The following is a 24,624-nucleotide window of genomic DNA, read 5'->3' on the forward strand; positions in this document are numbered from 1 at the left end:
GTTTTTCCATTTTTTTTTTTTTTTTTTTAGGTTTTTGCAAGGCTAATGGGGTTAAGTGGCTTGCCCAAGGCCACACAGCTAGGTAATTATTTAGTGTCTGAGGCCGGATTTGAACTCAGGTACTCCTGACTCCAGGGCCGGTCTCTATCCACTTCACCACATAGCCACCCCTAGTTTTCCCATTTCTAAAATGAGACCACCACCCTTCATCTGGTAGGGAAACTTTTGCTGTTGACGGCTCCTGTGATTTCACTACAGCATGTACCAGTTTCCATCCTCCAAGAGGAGAAGAGGAACAGTCCTATCCATAAGTTTCTATTTCAAGGAACAACAGTCTTTTCAGGGCATCTCTTCCGTCAGCTCTTCATGTCATAATGTCAAGAGTTTTCAAGGTAACAGAAAGTTCTGCCAATAAAGAATAGTTCTGACTAATAGGATATCAGAATTTACAAGGCCACCTAACAAGTGATTCCTCCTTGTCCACAGAAAGCAGGTACTGTCCAGGGCAGTGGTGTTACATCTTACTTCTTTTCCTTTTTTCCAAAGGTCACAACCATATTTATTACCTGTGATGAAATTCAGCATGAGGTCCAAAGGCTCAGAGGGAACTGATCATGACCAATCTCTGCTTTGTCCTCCCTTGGGATCTTAATAATTACCTCATAAAAACACGGTGACATAGTACAGCTAGCAATAAATCCTCTAAAACGAGGCAGACAATCACGCAAATAGACTCATCATCACTTAATAGTTCCAAAGGTCACTCAGGAGAGCCAAAACTCATCTTTCACCTTAGGTGCTAGGCAGTCCAGCTTGCTCATCCAAAGATTCCATCCCCCACCAAAACCCCTTTTGGTTCTTACTTTAAAGCCTTGGAGAAGAGGGTATCCGGCAGCCTGGGGAGTGAATTATGCTGTAGATCCAAGACCTCTAGAGGAATATGTTCCAGAAGAACTGGAAGGCTTTGCACATGATTGTGTCCCAACATCAGCTTCCTAAGACTCAGACTACTTAGAATCCTAGAAGGGGAAAAAGCCCAAAGGAACAAATAAAAAATTTAACAATACTTCTTGCTGAGTCTCACAAAAGAAATATCTACAATAATGGATTTGTCTTGAGACTTATTTAGTTAAATCAGGAAAACAACAGGACATGATATAATGCAAATTCGGAAAAATACACTAGTCAAAAAGAGCATCACTAATGCTCTGATAAACAATCACCAGAAGAATATGGCTATTGAACAAATAGAGAATTAATGCTAACACACATAAGCCAGATCCAAACTATATCTTATTTTCTACCACAAAGTCACTCTATATTCTAAGTATAAAAAGAGACTTCAGCAAGTTGGAACAACTTCAAATATACAGTAGAAGCACACTATTTTGCTTTAATTCTAAAAACACTATCCTGAAGTATATGAAAAAAGACCACAAATTTGAAAAGAGATGGTCTGGTGGGGTTTTAAAGAATATAAGTATTTATTAAAAAATATGTGTGTATACATGTATATTTGTATATGTCTGTATACATACACACACATAAACAAACTTATATATAATATATATATCTATTGATATCTATCTCTTTATGTGTACCTAATGGGAACCTCCGTTAGAAGATTGTAGCTCATGTCCAACACCTCAATCTTCTTTGATTCACAGACCCAGTCAGGAACAAACTCTAATTTATTCCTAGGAAAACACAGAATTGTAAAGGTATCATTTGTAACAATTAGTAGAAATGGAAAGTCACTCAGCCCTACTTAGATACTTTGTCATGGTGTGAGAGTGAACCGTGGGTTTTACAAATGTGTGCCCTAGGCATAAACTCTGGCAAAAACCCAGCTAAGTGATAAAGTTGTGTTTCATCAACAGTCCAGTTTCATGAAGCCTGGAAAGGGCCTATCATCAGAAAATGGTCACTCATCCAAATGGGACTGTTATTTGTGTTGATGGAAAGCAAGTACCCATATCCAATGAAATTGAAGATTTTTAAAAAAGTATTCAAGCAGAAAAGAACAGCAATAAATACTTTTTTTAAAAACATTCCGACTATTAATGATAATCGTAGGAGAAATAGCAATGAACTTTCAATCATGGTACCGTAGACTGTCCATTTGCAAACTAAGGACAGCTACCTTATGGAAATATTATACATGTGTGTGAGTTATTACCTACTTGGGTAAATTATTTTGTGAAAGGTGCCAGCCTCCTCATTACTCAATTAACAATTTGCCTACTGTATTTCCAATGTGATGGTACTTGAAAGTGTCTTATAGGGACAGCTAGGTGGCACAGTGGATAGAGCACTGGCCCTGGAATCAGAAGGACCTGAGTTCAAATTCAGGCTGAGACACTTAATAATTACCTTAGCTGTGTGATCTTGGGCAAGTCACTTAACCCCACTGCCTTGCAAAAATCAAAAAGTATATCTAATCTCTGCCCTCAAAAACAAAGATTATAAATGAAAATCATCTTATTACTAGATAAAGGAAGAAACAGATTGCTAAATTCAAACCATCCCAAATGAGTATGTCAGAATACTAGTTCATTTATTCTCTAATGGAAGCAAAAGGGCTCCTCAATGAGGAAGTGACTAAAGACTTAAGACTAAATGTTCTGAGTCTGTCTCTATACCCTGTGACCTTAGATCAATCTGTCAACCTCCAAGGATTTTAAGAGCTTCTCCAGAGCAATAGGGAAAAATGACACTAATCTAACAGATTCACACACACACACACACACACACACACACACACACACACACACATACACACCCCAACAAAACATCCCAAAGTGTAATATACTTTCAATAACTGGGAGCAACATCTCACCCTCATTCCATAACTAAGTTGGACCTTTGTTCAGAAGATAAAAAGGAACTAGATTTAGAATCACAAAGTGTGGCTTCAATCCCTGATCCACTACTTACTACCACTACCTGTGTGACTTCACCTCTCTGGGCCTCAGTGTCTTCATGTGTAAAAAGAGCAGGGCATTAACTTATCTGATATCTCAGAAAACTAATTCTGAAGCTGTTAATTTGAGTTATTCATATTATCCTTGACCTCTACTATCTCTAGACAAGCCAGGGCTTTTTCAGAGTTCCATTTAAGGGGGAGTTAGGGGAAGGGATTTAAAAACAAAGATAAAACAAATGCTCAAAAAATAGTAAACCCAAAGTCAAATAAATGTCTTCCCCAACCCAAGGAACTCTAAGAATCAATAGGCAGAGGACAGAATTGTCAACAGAGGGAGAATGAATCTTTTTAATCACAAAATAATTCCTCTGTTCCTAGCAAACCATAATAGTCTGTGACTTAAAGAACTGTTGACTCAGGTCCTTTTCTCAACACAGATATTCTGAACCAAAGGAGCAGAATCCTTCTGGTGGTGGAACCATTTCATTCCTTTTCATATCTCCCACCTCAGGACAACAAAACATTTCTGTGCATCTGCATATCTATTCCCTAAAGGAGTTCAGGACAGATTTCTATGTGGTCCCTTTTAAGCTAAAAAATCCACACAAAACCATCTCTTCTTCTCTTGTGGTGTTTAAACACTTACCTAGAGAGTTCTAAGGAAGTAAGCAGGCTGGGCACTGGATAAACATTCACTGTTGTCAGCCCTATTCAAAAGGAAGCAGAATCATAAGCTAAGCTGAGGCAAAGCAAAACCAAGAGTAACAGTAAGACCAGAGAAAGGAAGCCTCCAAGTCAGGTGTTCTCAAGCTGCTGTGAACTTCTTGGTAGCAATATTTTAATATCTTTATTTCAATGTAATTGGTTTCCTTTGTAACCCTGGGAAGCCTCCAGCATTATTTAGAAAGATGATGAAGGCTTCTTAAAGAAGCTGAAATTTTAGTTGGAACTCGAAGGAAGCCGACAGGCAATGGTGGGGAAGAAGAGCAGTGTCCTCCTAGCAGTGGCCTATTGAAAAGGGGAGTCAAGGCACCTGGCTGGGGTCCTGGAATGGAGAACACAGCAGAGAGTGAAGGCCAAGAAGCTAGGGATTGTCAGAATGGGCCAAGCTCCTGACAAACCAAGCCTAGCTGTCTGCAGGCTATATCCCTGTTACAAATTGAACTCTTTAATGGCAGAGAGGCTTTGCCTTTCTATACTGTATCCCCAGGGTTTAATCACAATACCCAGCAAAGAGTAAGTGCAGAAAGAATGCTAGCTGAGAGGCAATTGGATGGCACAGTGGATAGAGCACCAGTCCTGGAGTCAGGAGGACCTGAATTCAAATCTGACCTCACACTTAATAATTACCTAGCTGTGTGACCTTGGGCAAGATCATTGCCTTGCAAAAAACAAGAAAAAAAATGCTAGTGGAATGACTCTCACAAAATCTCAAGCATCATTCAAAACAAGATCCAATAAGTAAGGCAAAGCAATTTTCTTACAAAGTGCAGCTTAGGGAGGCAGCTAGGTGACACAGTGGATAGAACACTGGCCCTGAAGAAAGGAAGATCTGAGTCCAAATCTAGCCTCATCCACTTGGTACTTATGAGCTGTCTGATCTTGGGCAAGTCTCTTAACCCCACTATTCACCAAAAAAATCCACAATTTTTTTTTTTAAGTGCTTCCTTCCCCAAGTTTACAAAGAATATGCAAGTGGAGAAATATGGCAAAGTTACTGTTGGAGTTGGCACAGAGGGTCCGAAGAGTGAAGCCACTGAGTGTCAGATCCCTAAGCTGATTCCGTTCACAGTGCAGCTGCTGGAGGCTTCCCAGGGAACTCAGATCCAGGTCAGTCAACTGGTTATCCCGCAAATCCATGTGGGTAATATGTTTATTCCCCTCCAGGTTGTCAACAACTGTTCTCTTCAAGCTGTTCAACCTAAACATTGGCCAACAAGTCACCAGAATTAAATTCTTCTAAGAAAAAAAGTACAATGTGACTTTTTCTATACCTAACATCAAGAAATTGCATTTAAATACCTAATTTACTATAATACCATAGAAAAGACCACAAAAAAATTGGTCCTTTTCCTCTAGTAATTTGTATTCTGAGATAACTCAGACTTGGAAAATTCCCTACAAGTTAAAAAGAGAGAAAAATAAAGACTAGCTTATCCATGAAAAGAGAGTTTTCGTTTTGTATCCCTGACTGTTCAGAAATTCTAATTTAAAAGTGTGGGGAATAGAACATGTTCCATTCCAAATTATGCAAAATAAAGGTCATGATCATATTCATTTGCAATAAAATTAAATAGTGTCTTTTCCAAAATTCTACTTCTGAGGACCTCTGCACATGGAATATTGAAAGCGAAGATGTCCATGGACAAGAAAACCATTTAAATATGAACAAAATTCAGACAAAACAAGGACAAAAACAACAAATTATTTTTTTCTCCCTCCTTATAAAGAACACGCATAGTAATTGTTATTGTAAACAATAAGTCTGAGTCATCAAGTAAAGGTAAAAACCATGTTACTTAAATATACTCCTTTTAAGAAGGAAGAGAAGTATGAAACATACTACAGAAATATTTTCATAAAAAAATCATTAAAACAGACACTAAAAGGGTGCTGAAGGAACTATGAATTTGGAACTGTGTTTAGAAAGTGACTAAAATGTCCATATTCTTTGACTCAAAGATCCTATGTTAAGCATATACCCCCCAAGTAGTTCAAAGATCAAAAGGAATATCCTGCATACAGGAAAACACTCATAAGAAGCACTTTTGTTGTAACAAAGAACTAGAAACAAAGAAGATGCCATTGACTGAGAACAGTAGAAGATATTATGGTAAATGAATGCAATGGCATATTACTGAGCAATAAAAAAAACACTGAATTTGAAGAACTCAGAAAATGGCAAGGCAGATGAACTGATAAAGAGAAAAGAAGAAACAACATACACAATGTCTATAATAATGTAAATGCAAAGAACCTACTGAGACTAAACAGTACATCATTATTATAAGGTTTTGCATTCCCTTCTTTGCTGAGATAGACAACTAAGATGTGGAATACTGAATGCCTCATTAGATAAGGCTGATGTATTGGTTTATTTTGCTGAACTGTGTTCCCTTCTTTCCTTTTTTTTGTTACAAGAGATGGCATGTTGGAGGAGGGAGAGATATTTTCAGAAAATAATGTTAAATAAAAGGAAAAGAAAGCATTTTAAAAAAATTCTATGCTTAAAGAATAAGCTTCACTAAGCTGGAAAATTCACTTATATTTTTGAATATCACATTCTCCAGTGATGTCTGATAAATGAGACATTACTGTATCTTTAAAACAAAAATCTCTGAAGGAACAGAGCATATCTAATAAACAGTTCTTTCAGAAATCAATCAGAGAAGGCATACAGAAAGAATACTCTTACCTTAAATCGACATGTTTGATATGCTTCATCCTGTTCAAAAACCCAAGATGAAGGACTTCCAGTTGGTTTCCTGCCATAGCCAGTTTCTCTAGCATAGTGAGTTTCACACAAGGCTCAGGAATTTGGCTAAAATTGTTGAAGGAGAGTCCAAGAGTAGAAAGCTGTTGCAAATTTCCCACTTCTTCAGGTAAAGTAGTGAGGGAGTTGCCATCAAGACAGAGATTCTGTAGACTGTGTGAAATGAATTTAAAGGGGGAAGAATTTATCAAAATGAGCAGATCTGAAAATAATGAATTCTAGCTCCAAGACTATGGCCGACAAAGAATAATGAATTCCAGCAAACCAACAATTTCTCAAATTACCATCTCTGCAGAGATCTAACAAATTACCTGCAGCAGAAGTGTCAAATTATTAATTGTTCAAGTTGTCAAGAGAGCACAGTCAATATTACGTACAATGAGAATTTTGGTGATTATGAAGCTGCTACTTGGTGTTGGCCACTGGATGATAGCCTCTAATACTGACTTGATTAAGTTTCTAACAAGGTCCAGTGATTCATGTTCATACAAGTCACCAAAACAAAGCTACTTTCAAAGCACTTGATCAATTTGCATTTTTACTACAAATGTTCTATTGTTTTCATTCCAAATGGTAGGTCAGTTTCTTAGGAAGACTACAAGAATCCCATATCTAGAGTCCAAAGGCCCTCCTCCCTCAGTAGCAAGCTGGTTCAAATCCTTCCCTGTTTAGATGAGACTCCCTTTCGATTCCAGGGGAGAGGTGACTGGTGCTTCCACAGTCCTGTGGGTTCTAGGGAAGGTCAGATACTCACTTTAGAAGACTGCCAATCTGACCAGGCAACTCATGAATTCCATTACAGGAAAGGTTGAGTTCTGTTAGAGTGGAAATCTCACAAAGTAAAATAGGGAAGAATCCAAGCTTGTTGTGGGACAAATTCAAGCCCTTCAGTTGAGAAAACCTATAAAGGAAAAAAATAGGAATCACATCATCAGTTACTAACAGAAAGTAACTTTAATAAACATTTGATTCCAATCCTATAATTATTTGCTTCCTTCACCTCCTCCCACTGCTGCTCATCACAACCATACACACTAGCCTTTAGATGGGATTTCATGAGTATAAAACAAATATGATCTTATTTGAGTCTTCCTCCAACCTCCAGAAGCAGGAAACAGTATCACCCCCCCCCCATTTTACAGATGAGGAAACAGGTTAAAATTAAGGGACCTGTCTGGAGTCACAGCTGGTTAGTATCCAGGCAGAATTTGAACTCCATCTTCCAGACTTCCACTCCTAGCCCTCTGTCTACTCTCTCACCCTCCTTTCCCATCCCAAGAATATCTGCCAAACAGAATTTTTTTCTATGCAACATCAGCCTGAAATCTCCTAGTTTCCATTCTAGATGCAATGTACAATTTGTCCTATATCAAGAAGGCCAGCCATGAATACTTGACGCTTGTCTCAGATCAAATCCTAGAAGCAAATACTGACCTAGAGGAATTTTGTTGGATTAAATAGCACCCCTTCCTCAGAGCCTCCTTGGTCCACTGCATGGCAGAGAGGAGGTGCCTCACATATATTTCTTGATCCACAGGCCCTTCAGCACCTGGCTCCCCCTCCCTGTCCCTCTGCCCCTTCCCACCTCCGCAGAATGAAGTGCTCTTCCCTGGTACTCTTCTGTGTAGGGGTGGTCTAATCATTAATGAGTCAGTTCTTGGGAGGCCAGGAGCCCTCACCTGCTCTGTCATCTCCCTGTCTTTGTTCCTCTTGCCTTTTTTAATATTTGCATCTTTGTGTTTGACACAAAACCAGAAGGTAGTCTTCACACATTATATCTGTAATAACCGGATTTGCTTACTCACTCACTCACTCACTCACTCACTCATTCATTCATTCATTCATTCATTCATTTACTCATTCATTCCCTCTTGTGGTTGGACATGGCCAGGATGCTTTTATAAAGCTGGGGACAGGATCTGACTTTATTGTTATTTGTCTTTGATAATGCAAAACAGTCTGGTATCTCCTCTGTTGGGAACTCAGAAGCTTCAAGAAGGTTTACAAAGTTCTTTCATCCAACAACTGATTGTACAAAACAAAGCCAAGAAGAAAAAAAAGATCCTTATTATTGTTTAAGGCAGACTGATAATTTAATGTTGAAGCATCAGCTAAATTTACAGCCAAAGGAATCCTGTCTCTAAAAGCTTATTTCTCTAGGTGGTGGAGTAGACAAAGTGCTAGGCAGAAGAGCTCAGTTCAAATGCAATCTCAGACACTCACTAACAGGGTGACTCTAGGGGCAAGTCCCTTAACATCTATCTACCTCAGTTTCCTCATCTTTACTATAAAAGATACATTATTATTATTATTATTATTATTTATTATGTTTCCATGGGGAAGCTATCTGGATCATGACATACATAAGGTTTTCAGGTTCTTCCTTTAGTAATACTGATTTTCCAGGTTTGAATTCCTGGGATCTTATTTCAATTTTCCCAATTCTTTATTCTTAAATTCTACCCTCTTAGGTGCTTGTCCTCAGCCAGATAACCCAAACCACTTCTTTCACTTGTTTTAACCTACGAGTTCTTAAGAAAAACAAAAAAAGTTTCGGTTAACAGGTTAACATTGAACATCAGCACAACCCAATCTGCTTAGTCACTATTTAAGTGCAATGCATAAATCATGCTTCCAGCTGTTCAGTTACTTGCATCATGATCTCATGAGTCAGATAATAAACAAAATAAAAGCTTGACACCATTCATTCACCCTCTTTATGGTTACATTCTCCATTCTTCTGATTTTCCCACACACACACACATTATATGGTTTCATAAAAGTTTTTCTTTTTTAGTTTTTTTTTTGTAAGGCAATGGGGTTAACTGGTTTGCCCAAGGCCACATAGCTAGGTCATTATTAAGCGTCTGAGGCCGTATTTGAACTCAGGTATTCCTGACTCTAGGGTCGGTGCTCTATCCACTGCACCACCTAGCCACCCAAAAAATTTTTCTTTTGTATTATATTCCTCATACTTACTGGTCTTGATTGGATTACAGTATTTCATATTCATAGATGAATATAAGGCTTTTAAGTGTTCTCTTATTCACTGAATGTGAGGTTTGTTCCCACTATTAATGATTAGACATAAAATTGCAAAAATCTTTTCTTTTTTGCAAGGCAATGGGGTTAAGTGACTTGCCCAAGGTCACACAGCTAGGTAATTTTAAGTTCTTGAGACTGAATTTGAACAGAGGTCCTCCTGACTCCAGGCTTAGTACACTATCCACGGTGCCACCTAGCTGCCCCAGACCTGCAAAAATATTTTAAGGACTGCTTTTTTTGTTTTTAATAACACCTCACAATAATTCTCACAAATAAAATTACTGTAAAGTTTTCTAAAATGTTTTGTTGGCTATAACTACTAAATGAGACAAATGATATTGCAAAGTTCTAATGCTTCCTCACTACAAAATAAAGTGATGCTTAGTCTAAGGTAGGTATTTTTAGTTGTGATAAAGAAAAATCTTTTTATACTTATTCATGTTTTAATCAAGAAAAGTAGATTGGAATTTTAGCAGAAGTTTTTCTGTACCTATTGTTATAACTTAATTTTGAGTTTTTTGGTTTTGCTTTTATATATCATTATTTAATAATCTGCTGATGGCAGAAAAAGAAAATAAATGATTACTGAAAATATTTTACTTTAAAAATTAATAAAAACAATATTGACTAAGTTATATATTATCAGATATCAAAATCTATGAATTGCAGTCAAACCTGTTTTGAGAAGCAAATTTATAGCTCACATTTTCCTAGTGTTTTACAATTCTATTACCCATCTTACTTAAGATTTTGTTCAAATATTCACAGAAAAATTTGTTACTAATTTTTTTTAGTTATTCTTAATAGAATAAAAATACCATAAAAAGTGCCTCATAAAAAGTATTTTTGGATAGGATTCGACATTCCTCTAAGCTGATGAATAATCCAAATAGTATAGGTTTTTTTTTTTAAGTTTGCAGGAATTCTATTGTAAATATATCTGGTTTGGTGATTTTGTTTCCAGACAATTCTTTGTTGACTTGCAATTTTCTCCTGAGATTAGACTACTTAAAGTATATGGGTTTTTTGGTTGTTCAATCATTTTAGTGGTATCCAACTCTTAGTGACCCCATTTGGGATTTTCCTGGCAAAGATACCGAAATGGTTTCCCATTCCTTCTCTAACTCGTTTTACAGATGATAAAACTGGAATAAAAAGTGTTGAGTGACTTGTGAGTGTCACATCACTAGTACCTGAGCCTAGATTTGAAGTCAGGAAGATAACACTTCCTGATTTCAGGGCCTGGTACTCTGCCCACTGTTCCATCTAGCTGCTGCAAACTTACGGGAATTTAAGTTTTTGTAGACAATAATTTATTCCCTTTATATTCTCCAGTTTGTTACAACAAAGCTATGACTAGCTATAATATTTATCAATAGTATTCTTGACTTCTTTTTGCATTTCTTAGAATTTTGTTTTCATTTTAATTATGCTGAATTGTTCTTTTTTCCTTTTATTGATTAGATTTGCTAATGGCTTGTCAATCTGTTAGCATTTAAAAAAAGTCAGTTACAGTTATATTTGTCAATTCAGTATATTTATGCTTATTCTTACTTTTATAAATTCTTTATTAAAAACTTTTCTTTGGATAACTGATTTATCCATTTTCTGGAGACATTAAGGTGCAAGTTTAATCATCTACTTCCATTTATTTATTAATCTACTTATATAGTGATAGAAATGTGCCTTTGAAAACAGGCTTCACTTCAACCCGTAGGTTTTGATGTGCCGTTTTTATTTTAAAATATCTTATTGTTTTTCTGAATGCTTCTTTAACCAAATCTCAAGCAGTTTATTTTTTAGCCCCTAATCAGTTTTACATTTGCTCATGTTACTTCATTCTAATCTTGGTGCATTATGATCTGAAAATATGGTATGCATTAACTACTGCCTTTTTGAATTTGATGCTTTTTTTATGACTTAGTGCTCAATCTTTTTGTAAATACTCCATGTGTCCTTCAGATTGTATAGGTTTCTTCATATATCTATTAATTTCAATTATTGCACACAGTTAAAATATGACTTCTCTATTATTTCTTTTAATTTAACATATTTTGATGCCAGAATAATTCAGGTTCCCTATTGTATCTTAATCTATTTCTCCTTGTATCACTAGTAAAACCTTTTGACTTGGTGCATAGAATTTGAGAACAGTTACATACAGTTCTTATCTTTATTTATTGTTGGGGTTTTTAGGTTTTTTCTAAAGTTTATTTTTTTTTTTTGCAAGGCAATGGGGTTAAGTGGCTTGCCCAAGGCCACACGGCTAGGTCATTATTAAATGTCTGAGACCAGATTTGAACCCAGGTACTCCTGACTACAAGGCCAGTGCTTTATCCACTACGCCACCTAGCCGCCCCCTGTGACCCTGATATCTTAAGGAAGAAAAATGCCAAAGCAATTTATTACAGAGAAAAATAATGGAAATAATTAATTTTAGTAATATAATCTTCCCGGGAACTAAAAATCTATCTTACCCATCACCAATGACAAAATCTCACCTAACAGGCATTCAGGGAAAGCAACAAATTATCTTAATGTTTGTTAAATTGAACTGAAATTGGTAGCTATAATTCTGGAAATCTTCTTGACTTGGGGACAGCATAGATGTAATAAAAGGGACATTTTATGCAGTGTAAAATGTAAAATGGAGGCAAATTATATGAGTAAATAAGATAACTGGCAGGTTCAATTTTACACACAGATCATTAAGATATAAATAGTTTTTCAATCTTAATCCAAGAATCGAATGTAAAGAGAAACAGCTCTCCACACACCTGTAGAGACAATCAAGGCCTCCTGGTCTTTCTATTTGCATAAAATTATGTCGTAAGTTGAGGTAGGTGATATCTTGACTATAGAAGAGATGCTCAGGAACCTCCTCAAGGCTATAACATGAGAGATCAACTGTACTTATTCTCTGCGACACCACCTGAATAAGCCAAAGGAAAAAAGTTGCAACTGAGCGAGTGTATTAATCCATTGATGAAACTGCTGAAGATGGACAAAACTTAAGACTTATTTCAACCCCATCTCACTCTGCCTCACCCCAATCAAATTGAATATTGGAAACAAAGAGGAATATGAAGAACCCAAAGAAGTGAGAAGCTGCAATGCATCTATATTTGAGTTGCTAAAACACCACAAAGCAATAATATGCCAAAGTATGGGCTAACTGCTCATGACATAAATGAGCCTTAGAGAGATGAGAAGTCAAAATAATGCAGTGTTTAAAACCAAGGAAATTCAAAGATTAATTCAGCGGTTAAAGGTTAAACCAATAATGTATTATAGACTAGAGAAACAAGTTAAGAGGAAATGCCACGAGGAAGTCATTTATGCTTTGACTACATATCTCTACCCTCAATAATCACAAATTTTATTGCTTCTGCAGTATTTAGATTCAAAGTTAACTGTTTAACTTTTTAGATGAGTTTGCAAGTTAGTGTACAACTGAACAGAAAGAGGTGAGGCTAATAAGGGAATCAAAATCAACTTTCCAAGCTATTGGTCTTTATGGATTTAAAATAGTAAACATGCTAAGGGGCCTGGTAAAACAAAAAAAGACAGGTCTTCACAACTAAATGATTATCTGGGATGACAATATTACAATTCACTGTCACATCAGAGCTCCATAAAAATCATGAAAGGTACAGAACAAAGAATACTAAGTACTGAGATAGAGGGCAGCTGGATTTTAATCTCAACTCTAGAATTCATGTATTCTTAGGCAAGTAATTTTATATTCATTTCCTTATCTGTCAAAATAAGAGATTGAAACTGGTTTGCCTACCCCTCAAAAGGATAGTTAGATAAAATTAATTTATTTACAAAGTTTTACAGTACAGCTTTACTTTTATGCTCAACATATATGTATATAGACATAAACATATTTTGAGATTATCTTTACAAAACATATATCCTCTGAGTAGCTGTATATTTGAGGGCAGACTTTCCCTAGAATGTCATTATCACTCATAATCTATAGTTTTTAGAGATATCCTAAGAAAGATTGCTGAGCTAGAACACAGTCCTAGGGAGTAAGTATAGCCCTCGCACCTTGGAGGCCTGCCGGTGCCACCTCTGGCATTCTGCCAAGGACTCGAAGCTGACATGGTACGTAGGAGCCTGGGCTCCTGCAGAGCTGAAGGCGAGGCTGTGTTGCCGCCGTTTCAATTCTTCTACCTGAAACAAGAAGACAAAGGGATCATCAAGAGAGCCAGGCTCTGTTTGTGGTGGCAAAGAATTGGAAATTAAGTAAATGTCCTTCAATTGGGGAATGACTTAACAAAACTGTGGTATATATACATATACATATATATGTATGTGTATACACACACACACACACACACACACACACATATGTCATAGAACACTATTGTTCTATTAGAAACTAGGAGGAATGGGAATTCAGGGAAGCCTGAAGGGATTTGCATGAACTGATGCTGAGCGAGATGAGCAGAACCAGAATACTGTATACCCTAATAGAAACATGGGGGCGATGATGACCTTGTTGGACTTGCTCATTTCATCAGTGCAACAATTAGGGACAACTTTGAGCTATCTGTGATGGAGAATACCATCTGTATCCAGAGAAAGAACTGTGGAGTTTGAACAAAGACTATTTATTACCTTTGATTTAAAAAAAAACCTGATATCTTATTATGTAATTTTTCTATCTCTTATACTTTATTTTTTTTTCCTTAAGGATATGATTTCTCATTACATTCAACTTAAATCAATGTATACCATGGAAACGATGTAAAGACTAACAGACTGTCTTCTGTGGGGGGTGGGAAGCAAAATTAAGGGGAAAAATTGTAAAACTCAAAATAAATAAAATCTTTCTTAAAGAGAGAGTGAGAGAGAGAGAGAGAGAGAGAGAGAGAGAGAGAGAGAGAGAGAGAGAGAGAGAGAGAGAGAGAGAGAGAGAGAGAGAGAGAGAGAGAGAGAGAGAGAGAGAGAGAGAGAGAGAGAGAGAGCCAGGCTGCATGATGACATGACACACAAACTATTCCACATAAAGAGAATGACTTCATATCATTCAGCTGAAATACAGGGTCAGAAGGGGAATGGCAAACAAATTTTACTGTAAAAATATTTGCAAAACCAGAAAGTAATACAAGTAGAATCATAGATAGTCACAATTTTAGAATTCTCAAGATGAGCTCATAAATCTAAGAACCTAAATTACATTGTTATAGTTAAAACACTTCCAGAAAATAAAATACAAGCAAGTACAGGTCAGCCTTTTCCTTACCTAAAACAACAAGTGAATAAAGACTAATTTTTATTTGTCAATCTCACCTTTCCCCCAACAAGGGGCAAAATGTGCATCTTTCCAGTCTGGCAATCCTTCACAGAAGACACAATAAGGCAAGTCCCACAGAGAACCACCAAGCGCTCAGTCCACTTGTGAAGTTGGGTCTTTCCCTTGCGTACGTTATAGATGCCAGATAACAGAATTCGGTCTAGATGATCCATCTGGCATGGTTTTTCTGAAATAAAGAGGACGTTTCTTAATAATAGTCTTGTCATCAACAAATTACATCAATATATCCACAAATTAAATCAATAAGCCCTCACAACTTCCAGGCCTAGGGCCAAATGCTGAGAATAACACAAAGATAACCAATAAGAAAGCCAGTGCCTGACCTCAAGGAGCTTACATTAGGATGAGGGAGAAGGTCTCAAAGGAGAGAAGTCTAGAGAGTTCAGAGATCCTAGAATCACCCAAGTCGACAATACAGAACATGGGCTTAAGATTTATGGCCTCTCAAGTTAGTCCATCAATTATCACTTATTCAGCATCTCCTCATGCCAGGCAAAAGACAAGCCCTATTCTCCACGGAACTTACAGCTAGTGAAGAACACCACGCAGATGACCATGTCCCAACAAGACACCTACCAAAGACCAAGGCAAAAAGGACTAGGAAGGGGGTGGCTAGGTGGCACAGTGGATAGAGCACCGTCCTTGGAGTCAGGAGTACCTGGGTTCAAATCCAACCTCAGACACTTAATAATTACCTAGCTGTGTGGCCTTGGGCAAGCCACTGAACCCCATTGCCTTGAAAAATGTTTCAAAAAAAAGGACTAGGAAAAGTCCCACTGAGACCTGAAGGAAGCCAGGGGCAGAGACGAGATAGAGAACTTTCCGGGCATGGGGGACAGGATGCACAAATGAAGCAGCAGCCAGGAGGCCAGGGTCACTGGGTCACTGAGCATATTAAGGGAGCCAAGAGAGAGAAAGGCTAAAAAGATGACAAATATAAAAGAAAGGATGTCATACTTGGCTTATTAGTCCTAGGGAACCCCTGGAGGGGGAGAAGGACCAGGACACAGTGAGACCTGTGTTGTAGAAGATCAATCTGACGGTTCAGTGGAGCATCACTTAGTGGGGGGAGAGGCTTGGGAAGACCAACCAGCAGGGGACTGCCCAATCCAGGCAGAAAGAAGAAATGATGGGATATCAATAATTTATTGATGTGGGACTAAGAGTGAGGCATGGAAATGACCTTGAGGTTGAGAACCTGGGAAAATCTGGGTGGTGCAGAGTGCTGGGCCTTCAATGAGGGAACTGGGGTTCAAATCTGGCCTAGACTCCCTAGACCCCACATGATCTTTGGCAAGTGGCCAAACCCCTGTCTGTCTCAGCTCCTCATCCAAAGATGGGGACAATATTGCCTACCTCACAGGTTAGGCCCAAAGAAGATAGTGTCTGGCACATGTAGTAAGCAGATTTGGGGAGTTTTTAATGTTCATTTCCTTACTTAAAATGATGCTTTATAATTGGCTAAAAACCATTCTTGGAAAATTTGCATTTTCTGTTCAATTTGAATGTTAGCAGCACTATGATCAAGTTGTATTGAGGGAGACAATGCCATTGGTGAGGAGGCAGCTGGGTTGCTCAGTGGAGAGACTACTGAGGCTGCAATCAGGCCACCAGAGAAGGAAATAGCAAACCACTCTGGTGTCTGTGCCAAGAAAACCTCATACAGAATTACAGAGAGTTGGACACGACTGTACAACTATAACAACAAGCAGATTTGGAACTTCGTTTTAAATGACAACTAGGAATGCCATTTATCAGGTGCTGCATGAAAATGAAAGCACTCGACAGGGTGTTCTGAATTCAGTGCAGTTTTAAACCAACTTAAAAGCTAGTTGTTATCTTTGTTATTACCTATATAAATACCAGTTATGGCTATTTTTCCCACATTAAAAGGAAAACAGTTGAAGATGAAACTGTCTAGCCTTTTTAAAACATAAGCAGAAATTCTTGATTAAAAGTGCTGGTGAAATTCAGCTCACTGTTAAAATTCATCTATTAAAAATAGTAACCTGCTTAGTATTTCAATCTGGACTTGTTGAATTTAAAGAGAAAAACTTTAAAATTATCTAGAGCACATGAAAGGTTGGCTATATGTGATAACTGCTATTGATTGAGAGCAACACAGACCCTGAGGCAATTATGAGATCTAGAGGCATGACCTGTAGCACTACCACCAGCAGCCAGTTCAGATACAAGTGTTCCCATCAGTACTGGTGCCTGGGGATGGCCAGATAGCAAAATGAGATTAAGTGGCTAAATTGTACTTTTCAATACAGAACCTGAAATGAATCAAAAAGAATTTGGGTCTATTTAAGAGTATTTTTTTTTAGATTTGTTTTTTTTTTGCAAGGCAAACGGGGTTAAGTGGCTTGCCCAAGGCCACACAGCTAGATAATTATTAAGTGTCTGAGGCCAGATTTGAAATCAGGTACTCCTGACTCCAGGGCTGGTGCTATATCCACTGCACCACCTAGCCGCCCCATTTAAGAGTATTCTAAATGTCTTTTCAAAGATGCTACTAATGCTCCTTTCCATTATTTGTTATTTACTAAAAAAAATAAACTTGTTATTGAAGGCTAAATTATTAGTGAGTTTGCTTTCACTGCAAAACTTTTTTTTTGTAGTATGTACTAGAAACCAAAAACTCATTCTATGTTAAGTAGAACCTGGCTATTTATTCAGGTTTCTAATTTTAAAAATGATTTAACACTCTATTTAAGAAACTGAAAAAATATGCAAGGTACTTCCCTTATTACACAGGATACTCCACAACTCAACAGAAGATTACTATAAATCATTTATCATTTTATATTTTATATAAGTGATATTTCATTTAAAAGGAAGTTTGCAAAAACACAATTTTACTGCAGTAATATTTTGTTTCTGAATTTAACATTATATTCTGCTATTATATATTATATTCCCCTTTTATAAAGGTAGATAGTAATAGCAATTAATCTATAATTTCTTGGATTTCTTTTCCTAAATCATTATTCCTTTAAACTCCACATTTTATTTCATGAACTTTTAAATCTACCATCTCTCAGAAAGAAGCAGCTAATTTTGCTTTGGATGACTTATTTCTTTCTTACTTCACATGCTGCTTTGGTAATAGCTTTGCAGGATTTAGCCAGAAGCAAAGCATGCCTGAAACTTTATGGAAATTTCTTAAATAAAATGATCTGCTGATAGTGATGAAAATTAAAACCTGATAGAGCAGGAACAAAGAGTCCATGACATCTGGAAAAGTCACCTAGAAACTGTATTCTGCAGGTGAAGAGTTTGTATTTATCCTAGAGACAATAGATATTCAACGAAGAGCTGAAACAATGAAGTTGTTCTATCATAGCAATGATTTAGATTTTAAAAAGTCTTGATAGATGTAGTCAACTGGCCAATAAAGTCAAGAACTAGGATTTACCTGCCCCTACTGCCAGGCCTAACTGGAGGCTGAGAGCTGAGAGCACAGATGGGCAACAAAGGAAGAATTCAAGAACAACTAACCACAGAATAACTAAGAATAACTAAAGCAGAAATAATAAATACACACTTCTCAGATCATGATGCAATAAAATTTACATGTAATAAAGGGTCAGGGAAAGACAAACCAAAACTAATTGGAAATTAAATAACTTTATCTTAAATAATGGGTGGATCAAACAGCAAATAAAAGAAATAATCAAAAATTATATCCAAGAAAATGATAATAATGAGACATCATACTAAAATTTATGGGATGCAGCCAAGGCAGTTTTGAGGGGGAAACTTTATATCTCTAACTGACTATATGAATAAAATAGAGAAAGAGGAAATCAATGAACTGGGTATGCAACTAGAAAAAGAACAAATTAAACATCCCCAACTAAATACCAAACTAGAAATTCTGAAAATCAAGGGAGATATTAATAAAATAGAAAGCAAAAAACCATTGATCTTACAAATAAATCTAAGGGTTGGTTTAAGAAAAAGACAATAAAATAGCCAAATCTTTGATTGATGTGATTAAAAAAAAAGAGAGAAGATAACCAAATAACCAGTATCAAAAAAGAAAAGGGTGAACTAACTACCAATAAGGAGGAGATTAAAGAAGAGGAAATAACATACTTAAATAACCCCATTTCAGAAAAAGAAATTGAAGAAACCATCAATAAACTCCCTAAGAAAAAAGTCTCCAGGTCCAGACAGATTTACAAGTGAATTCTACCAAATATTTAAGGAACAATTAATTCCTATTCTACATAAACTATTTAAAAAAATATGAGAAGTAGGAATTCTGTCAAACATTTTTTTACGACACCAACGTGCTGCTGATACCTAAACCAGGAAGAACCATAACAGTCACAGAAAATTATAGACCAATCTCCTTAATGAATACTGATGCAAAAATCTTAAATAAAATTTTAGCAATGAGACTACAGTAAGTTATTATTAGGTTAATGTACCATGATCAGGCTGGATTTATATCAGGCGGGTAGGGATGGTTCAACATTAGGAAACACTCAACATAATTAAACATATCAACAGTAAAACCAACAGAAAACATATGATTATCTCAATAGATGCTGAATAAGCCTTTGATAAAATACCACATCCATTCTGATTAAAAACACTAGAAAGTTTAGAAATAAATGGAGTTTTCCTTAAAATAATAAATAGTATCTATCTAAAGCATCAACAAATATTATATTTAACAGGAATAAACTCATAGCATTTCCAATAAATTCAAGGGTGAAACAAAGATTGCCCATCATCCATTACTATTCAATATAGTATTAGAAATGCTAGCGGCAGCAAAAGAGAAGAAAAAGAAAGTGAAGGTCTCAGAATTGGCAATGAGAAAGCAAAACTTTCACTTTGCAGATGATATGATAGTATACCTAGAGAACCTGAGAAAATCATCTTAAAAAAAACTCCTTGAAATAATTAACAAATTTAGCAAAGTAGTAGGATATAAAATAAACCCACATATATCATCAGCATTTCTGTATATGAACAACAAATCCCAAGAACAAGAGATAGAAAGAAAAATTCCATTTAAAATAACTGTAGACAATATTAAATACTTGGGACTCTATCTCCCAACACAAACCCAGAAATTGTATGAACACAATTATAAAGCTCTCCTCACCCAAATAAAGTCAGTTCTAAATAACTGGAAAAATGTCAAATGCTTATGATTAGGTCAAGCTAATAAAAAATGACAATTTTACCCAAATTAAATTACTTATTCATTGCCATACTAATCAAACTACCAAATAAATACTTGACAAAGCTAGAAAAAACAGTATCAAAATTCATCTGGAGTAACAAAAGGGCAAGAATAGCAACTGAACTAATGGGAAAAAAAATGTAAAGGAAGGTGGCCTAGTTCTACCAGCTCTAAAACTATACTATAAAGCGACACTCATCAAAACTGCCTGGGACTGGTTAAGAAATAGAGTAATGGATCAGTGGATTAGGACAGGTTCAAAAGAACTTCAGTAAATGACTACAGCAATCTGCTATTCGACAAACCCAAAGACATCAGCCTCTGGGATAAGAACTCACTATTTGGCAAAAATTGTTGGGAAAACTGGAAAATAGTATGGCAAAAACTAGGCATAGATTCACATCCCACACCCTATATCAAAATAAGGTCAAAATGAGTACAGGATTTAGATATAAAAGAGCCATGCCATATATAAATTAATAGACCACAAAATATTCTATCTGATCTATAGAAAAAGGATAAATTTATGACCAAACAAGAATAAGAGCACATTATAAACTGCAAAATGAATGATTTTTGACCATATTAAATTTAAAAGTTTTTGCACTAATAAAATCAACGCTGTCAAAATTAGAAGAAAAGCAGGAAGCTGGGAAACAATTTTCACCAAAAGGAGTTCTAATAAAGGTCTCATTCCTAAAATATATAGAGAATTGCATCAAATATATAAGGTCACAAACAAGGATATGAACAGTTTTCAAATGAAGAAATTAAAGCTATGTATAAGCATATGAAAAAATCTTCCAAATTACTATTGATTAGAGAGATGCAAATTAAAACAACAATGAGGTATAATCTTACACCTTTAAGATTAGCCCAGATGAGAAAACACGAAGATAAACAATGTTGGAGAAGTTGTGGGAAGACTGGGACAATGATGCATTGCTGGTGGATTTGTGAATGGATTCAATCTTTCTGGAGAGCAATATGGAACTATGCCCAAAGTGCAATAAAACTGTTCATACCCTTTGACCCAGCAATTCCAATTCTAGGACTATATCCAGAAAAAACTGTAAAAAATGGGAAAAAAGTCCTTTATGTTCCAAAATATACACAGCAGCTCTTTTTGTATTGGCAAAGAATTGGGAATTGAGGGGATGCCCATCAATTGGGGAATAGTTAAACAAACAAGTTATGGTACATGAATACTATGAAATATTATTATAAGTAAGAAACAATAAATGGTTGGATTCTAAAGAAGCATGGAATGACTTACGGGATTTGATTCTGAGCGAAGGGAATAGAGCCAAGAGAACAATTTACACATCAACATTATGAGATGAACAATCATGATGGCAACCCCTCTCGGCAGTCCAAGAGCTAGGATAGCCATGCTTGACAGATCATCCCCAACCAGAGGGAAGCAAAACAAAACAAAAAACACAGGAAAAAAAAAAACACCCTACTGAATCTGATGAACACTTTATAAAAATTATCTCTTACTATCTCTTTCCCTTAATCCTAATTCCTCATGCCAAAAATTACTAATTTATAAATATGTTTGACAAAGTACATATGTAAAATGCTAGCCTGTCTATTCCCAACTGAGGGGAGGGAGAGTGGAGGGAAACTTTGTAACTTGGAAATATGCATGTACAAATGCATGAAAATAAATTTAAAAAAAAAAAAAGAACTAACCGCCTCCAGCAGAGAGGCAAGCAATGAACTGAACACTTACAAAATGGGGTAGGAAGGAATATAAAGAGCAAAGTCATCAGAGTTTGGGGCTTGACAGTCTTGGGCTATGCTGTTTAGTCCTTTGACTTAAGAGATTTTATCACAAAGGAGCTTCAATGGTACATTGGAAAGCAATTCCGGAATCAGAGGACCTAAGTTCAAATCCCTGCTTCTAATGTTTACTTTCCTATTTAACCTGGGCAAGTCATTTAACTTTCCCGGGTTTCAGTTTCCCCATTGGTAAAATGAGAGGGTTAGATTGGATGAACTCTAAATTCTCTTCCAGCTCTAAATCTGGGAATGACAGTGGTGTTATATTACACTAAAATACCTGTAGCACCACTTCAAAAAAATTATAAATAAAAAAAATCAAAAATGATCATTTCCATAATATAAAGATGAGAAGGGGGGCTGGGCATAATACCATGAATTTTTTTTAGTTTTTTTTGCAAGGCAATGGGGTTAAGTGACTTGCCCAAGGTCACACAGCTAGGTAATTATTAAGTGTCTGGGGAAGGATTTGAACTCAGGTTCTCCTGATTCCAGGGCAGTGCTCTATCCACTGCACCACCTAGCTGCCCCTAAAACTGTGAACTGACTGAAAGCAACTTGTTCTTTTTAAAAATATATTTAATATGGCATGGTAGTATTAACATTGACCTATTATCTGTTTCCTCTCTGCTCTCCACTATATTTTTTAAATGTTTTATTGACACTCCTTTCTTCTTTTCTCTTTGTTCCCTTTACTATCATTCCACCCATCCAATGATAGCTGAGCAAAAAAAAAAAAAAAGTTTTTTTTTTAATGGATTTGTCTGGAAATACATGTTTTCATTTTGCACCTACAGCTTATCACTTCTCCAAAAAGAGGTAGTAAGTATATATTTCATCATCAGTTTTCTAGAGTTGTGATGGTTCACCTTGGTGATCAGATTTCTTAAGTCTTTCAAAGTTGATATTCTTTACAATGTTGAAGTCTTTCAATAATCTCTCTAGTGGATCTGCTCACTTCACTCTGCATCAATTCCTACAAGTCTTCCAAGTTTTTTTTTCTAAAATCATCCCTTTTATCACTCCTTAAGGCATTTCCATTACCATGGTAAGACTACATGGTAAGACATTTCTTTAGTTAATTCCCAAATGAACTGTTCTACTTTGTTTTCAATGCTTTCTTGTTGCAAAGTGTTGCTATAAATATTCCCAATTTAGTGACCTTCAGCATATAGTTGCAAATATATTTTCTGAATGAGTGAAACATTTCATAGCTCCACCAAAAGGAATTTAGTAAATAGAATCACATTCTGTGACAGAAAAGAATTAGAAACAAAATAGATGCCTACTGATTAAAGGATGACCAAACAAGCTGTGTACATAAGAGGTATCAAAACCAACAGGGAAATATTTCATGAAATAAAAATACAATGTAACATAGATAATATTAGTATGTGATTTTTCTAGGTGACTACACAGCTAGCAAAGATCCTTATGTTATTGTTAGCTTTAACATCTATGATATATATGAATGTAATAGAACATTACTGTGCTGTTAGAAATGATAAGGGAAGTTTTATATGAACTCATGAAGATTAAACAGACTCTTCCATCTTTTTAAAATATGCTAAAGGGACAGATCTCTGGGAGTAGGAGGAAAATGGATACTTTGGAAAATGTAGGTGATTTAAAAATAAATCAATGAAATTTTAAAAACTATCCTGCAAAGCACTCCTCCCAGGTCTTGAGTACAAGCTCTTGATACTCCTCCCTTACTATTTCTTCATTAAAAAAGCATTTGTGTTGTATTGGAGACTACTAGGCAGTCAGGAGGGATCAAAGTTTGAATCTCTGTACTAACAATAAGTGAAAACTACTCAGCCTCCATTTCACTATCTGTAAAATGGTGTATATAATAATGTCTTTACTACTTCTCCTCACAAAGTTGTTCTGAGTATCCAAAGAAATAATGCATATAACCCATGGTCTAACCTTCCCCAGGCCACATGGATTGGACCTGGATCTCAAAGCAGACCCTAAAGGGTCCCTTTCTTTCTTCAGCTTGTTGCCCTTAGCTGAAGTTAATTCCAGATATAACTCCTGTCTAAGTTTCCACAAAAGCAAAGAGAAATCTCCAGCACCCACCCATACAAGTACTCAAAACAATAAATGCATATAAGATTTAAGCAGCCTTTATTTCTCACACAAAATATGCAGAAAATGTAAGGGTCTCAGAAGCTCATGTAAATAAAACAAAGCACTATCTCCCATGGACTCCATCACAGGACCTCTTGTGGTTTAAATGCAGCCAACTGACCTGGTGATAGTCAGGAGGACTTGAGTTCAAATCCAGCTTCAGACACTTGACACTTACCAGCTGTGTCATTTCACCAAGGTCATCTCCAGTCATCCTGATTCATATTTGGCCACTGGACCCAGAGGAGCAAGTGAGGCTGGTGACTTAGCACAGCCTCTCCTCACTCAAATCCTATTCATCTGCTTGTCCTGAATCGCTTCTCTGATGTCATGGTCTTCTTCAAGAATGAAGGACAAACATCATCTTAGAAGACAAACATCTTGTAGGGTTATTGTATAGGCAATCTTCTTCCCATCAAACCTGCCCTGTATGAATAACTAACTGTAAAAGTGGTAGAGATGGCAAGGTCCTAATCTCACATTCCCCATGAAGTGGTTTTAACCTTTATAGCTCCTAGGGTTGACAGAATTCACATAGGTGATCCTTTTTCTCTAGAGGAATGCTGCTTAATAAATCTCTTTTCAGAAGGAAAGATTGCTAAATTCTGGATCTTGGGAATACTCTTGAGGGTATTCCCCAGGCTATGCTATCTAAGAAATCTCTCTTCTCTGGGGCTGAAGACTAGACTTGAGAG

At 36.4% G+C, this 24,624-nt stretch overlaps 1 protein-coding gene across 2 annotated transcripts in view; it reads right to left on the minus strand.

The window, feature by feature from the left end:
- The window catches only part of PHLPP2 (PH domain and leucine rich repeat protein phosphatase 2), a 101,154-nt gene that overhangs the window by 24,659 nt on the left and 51,871 nt on the right, over window positions 1-24,624 (minus strand). For both annotated transcript variants that reach the window (XM_074199877.1, XM_074199873.1), the window contains exons 4-12: window positions 14,772-14,962; window positions 13,524-13,649; window positions 12,242-12,396; window positions 7,174-7,320; window positions 6,342-6,572; window positions 4,645-4,847; window positions 3,573-3,633; window positions 1,602-1,697; window positions 864-1,019 (exon numbers count right to left, since the gene is read on the minus strand). In XM_074199877.1, the coding sequence (XP_074055978.1) occupies window positions 864-1,019; window positions 1,602-1,697; window positions 3,573-3,633; window positions 4,645-4,847; window positions 6,342-6,572; window positions 7,174-7,320; window positions 12,242-12,396; window positions 13,524-13,649; window positions 14,772-14,962 (1,366 nt within the window). The remainder of the gene's footprint in view (window positions 1-863; window positions 1,020-1,601; window positions 1,698-3,572; window positions 3,634-4,644; window positions 4,848-6,341; window positions 6,573-7,173; window positions 7,321-12,241; window positions 12,397-13,523; window positions 13,650-14,771; window positions 14,963-24,624) is intronic.

The sequence above is a fragment of the Macrotis lagotis genome, chromosome 1 (genome assembly GCF_037893015.1).
Source record: "Macrotis lagotis isolate mMagLag1 chromosome 1, bilby.v1.9.chrom.fasta, whole genome shotgun sequence".
NCBI lineage: Eukaryota > Metazoa > Chordata > Mammalia > Peramelemorphia > Peramelidae > Macrotis > Macrotis lagotis.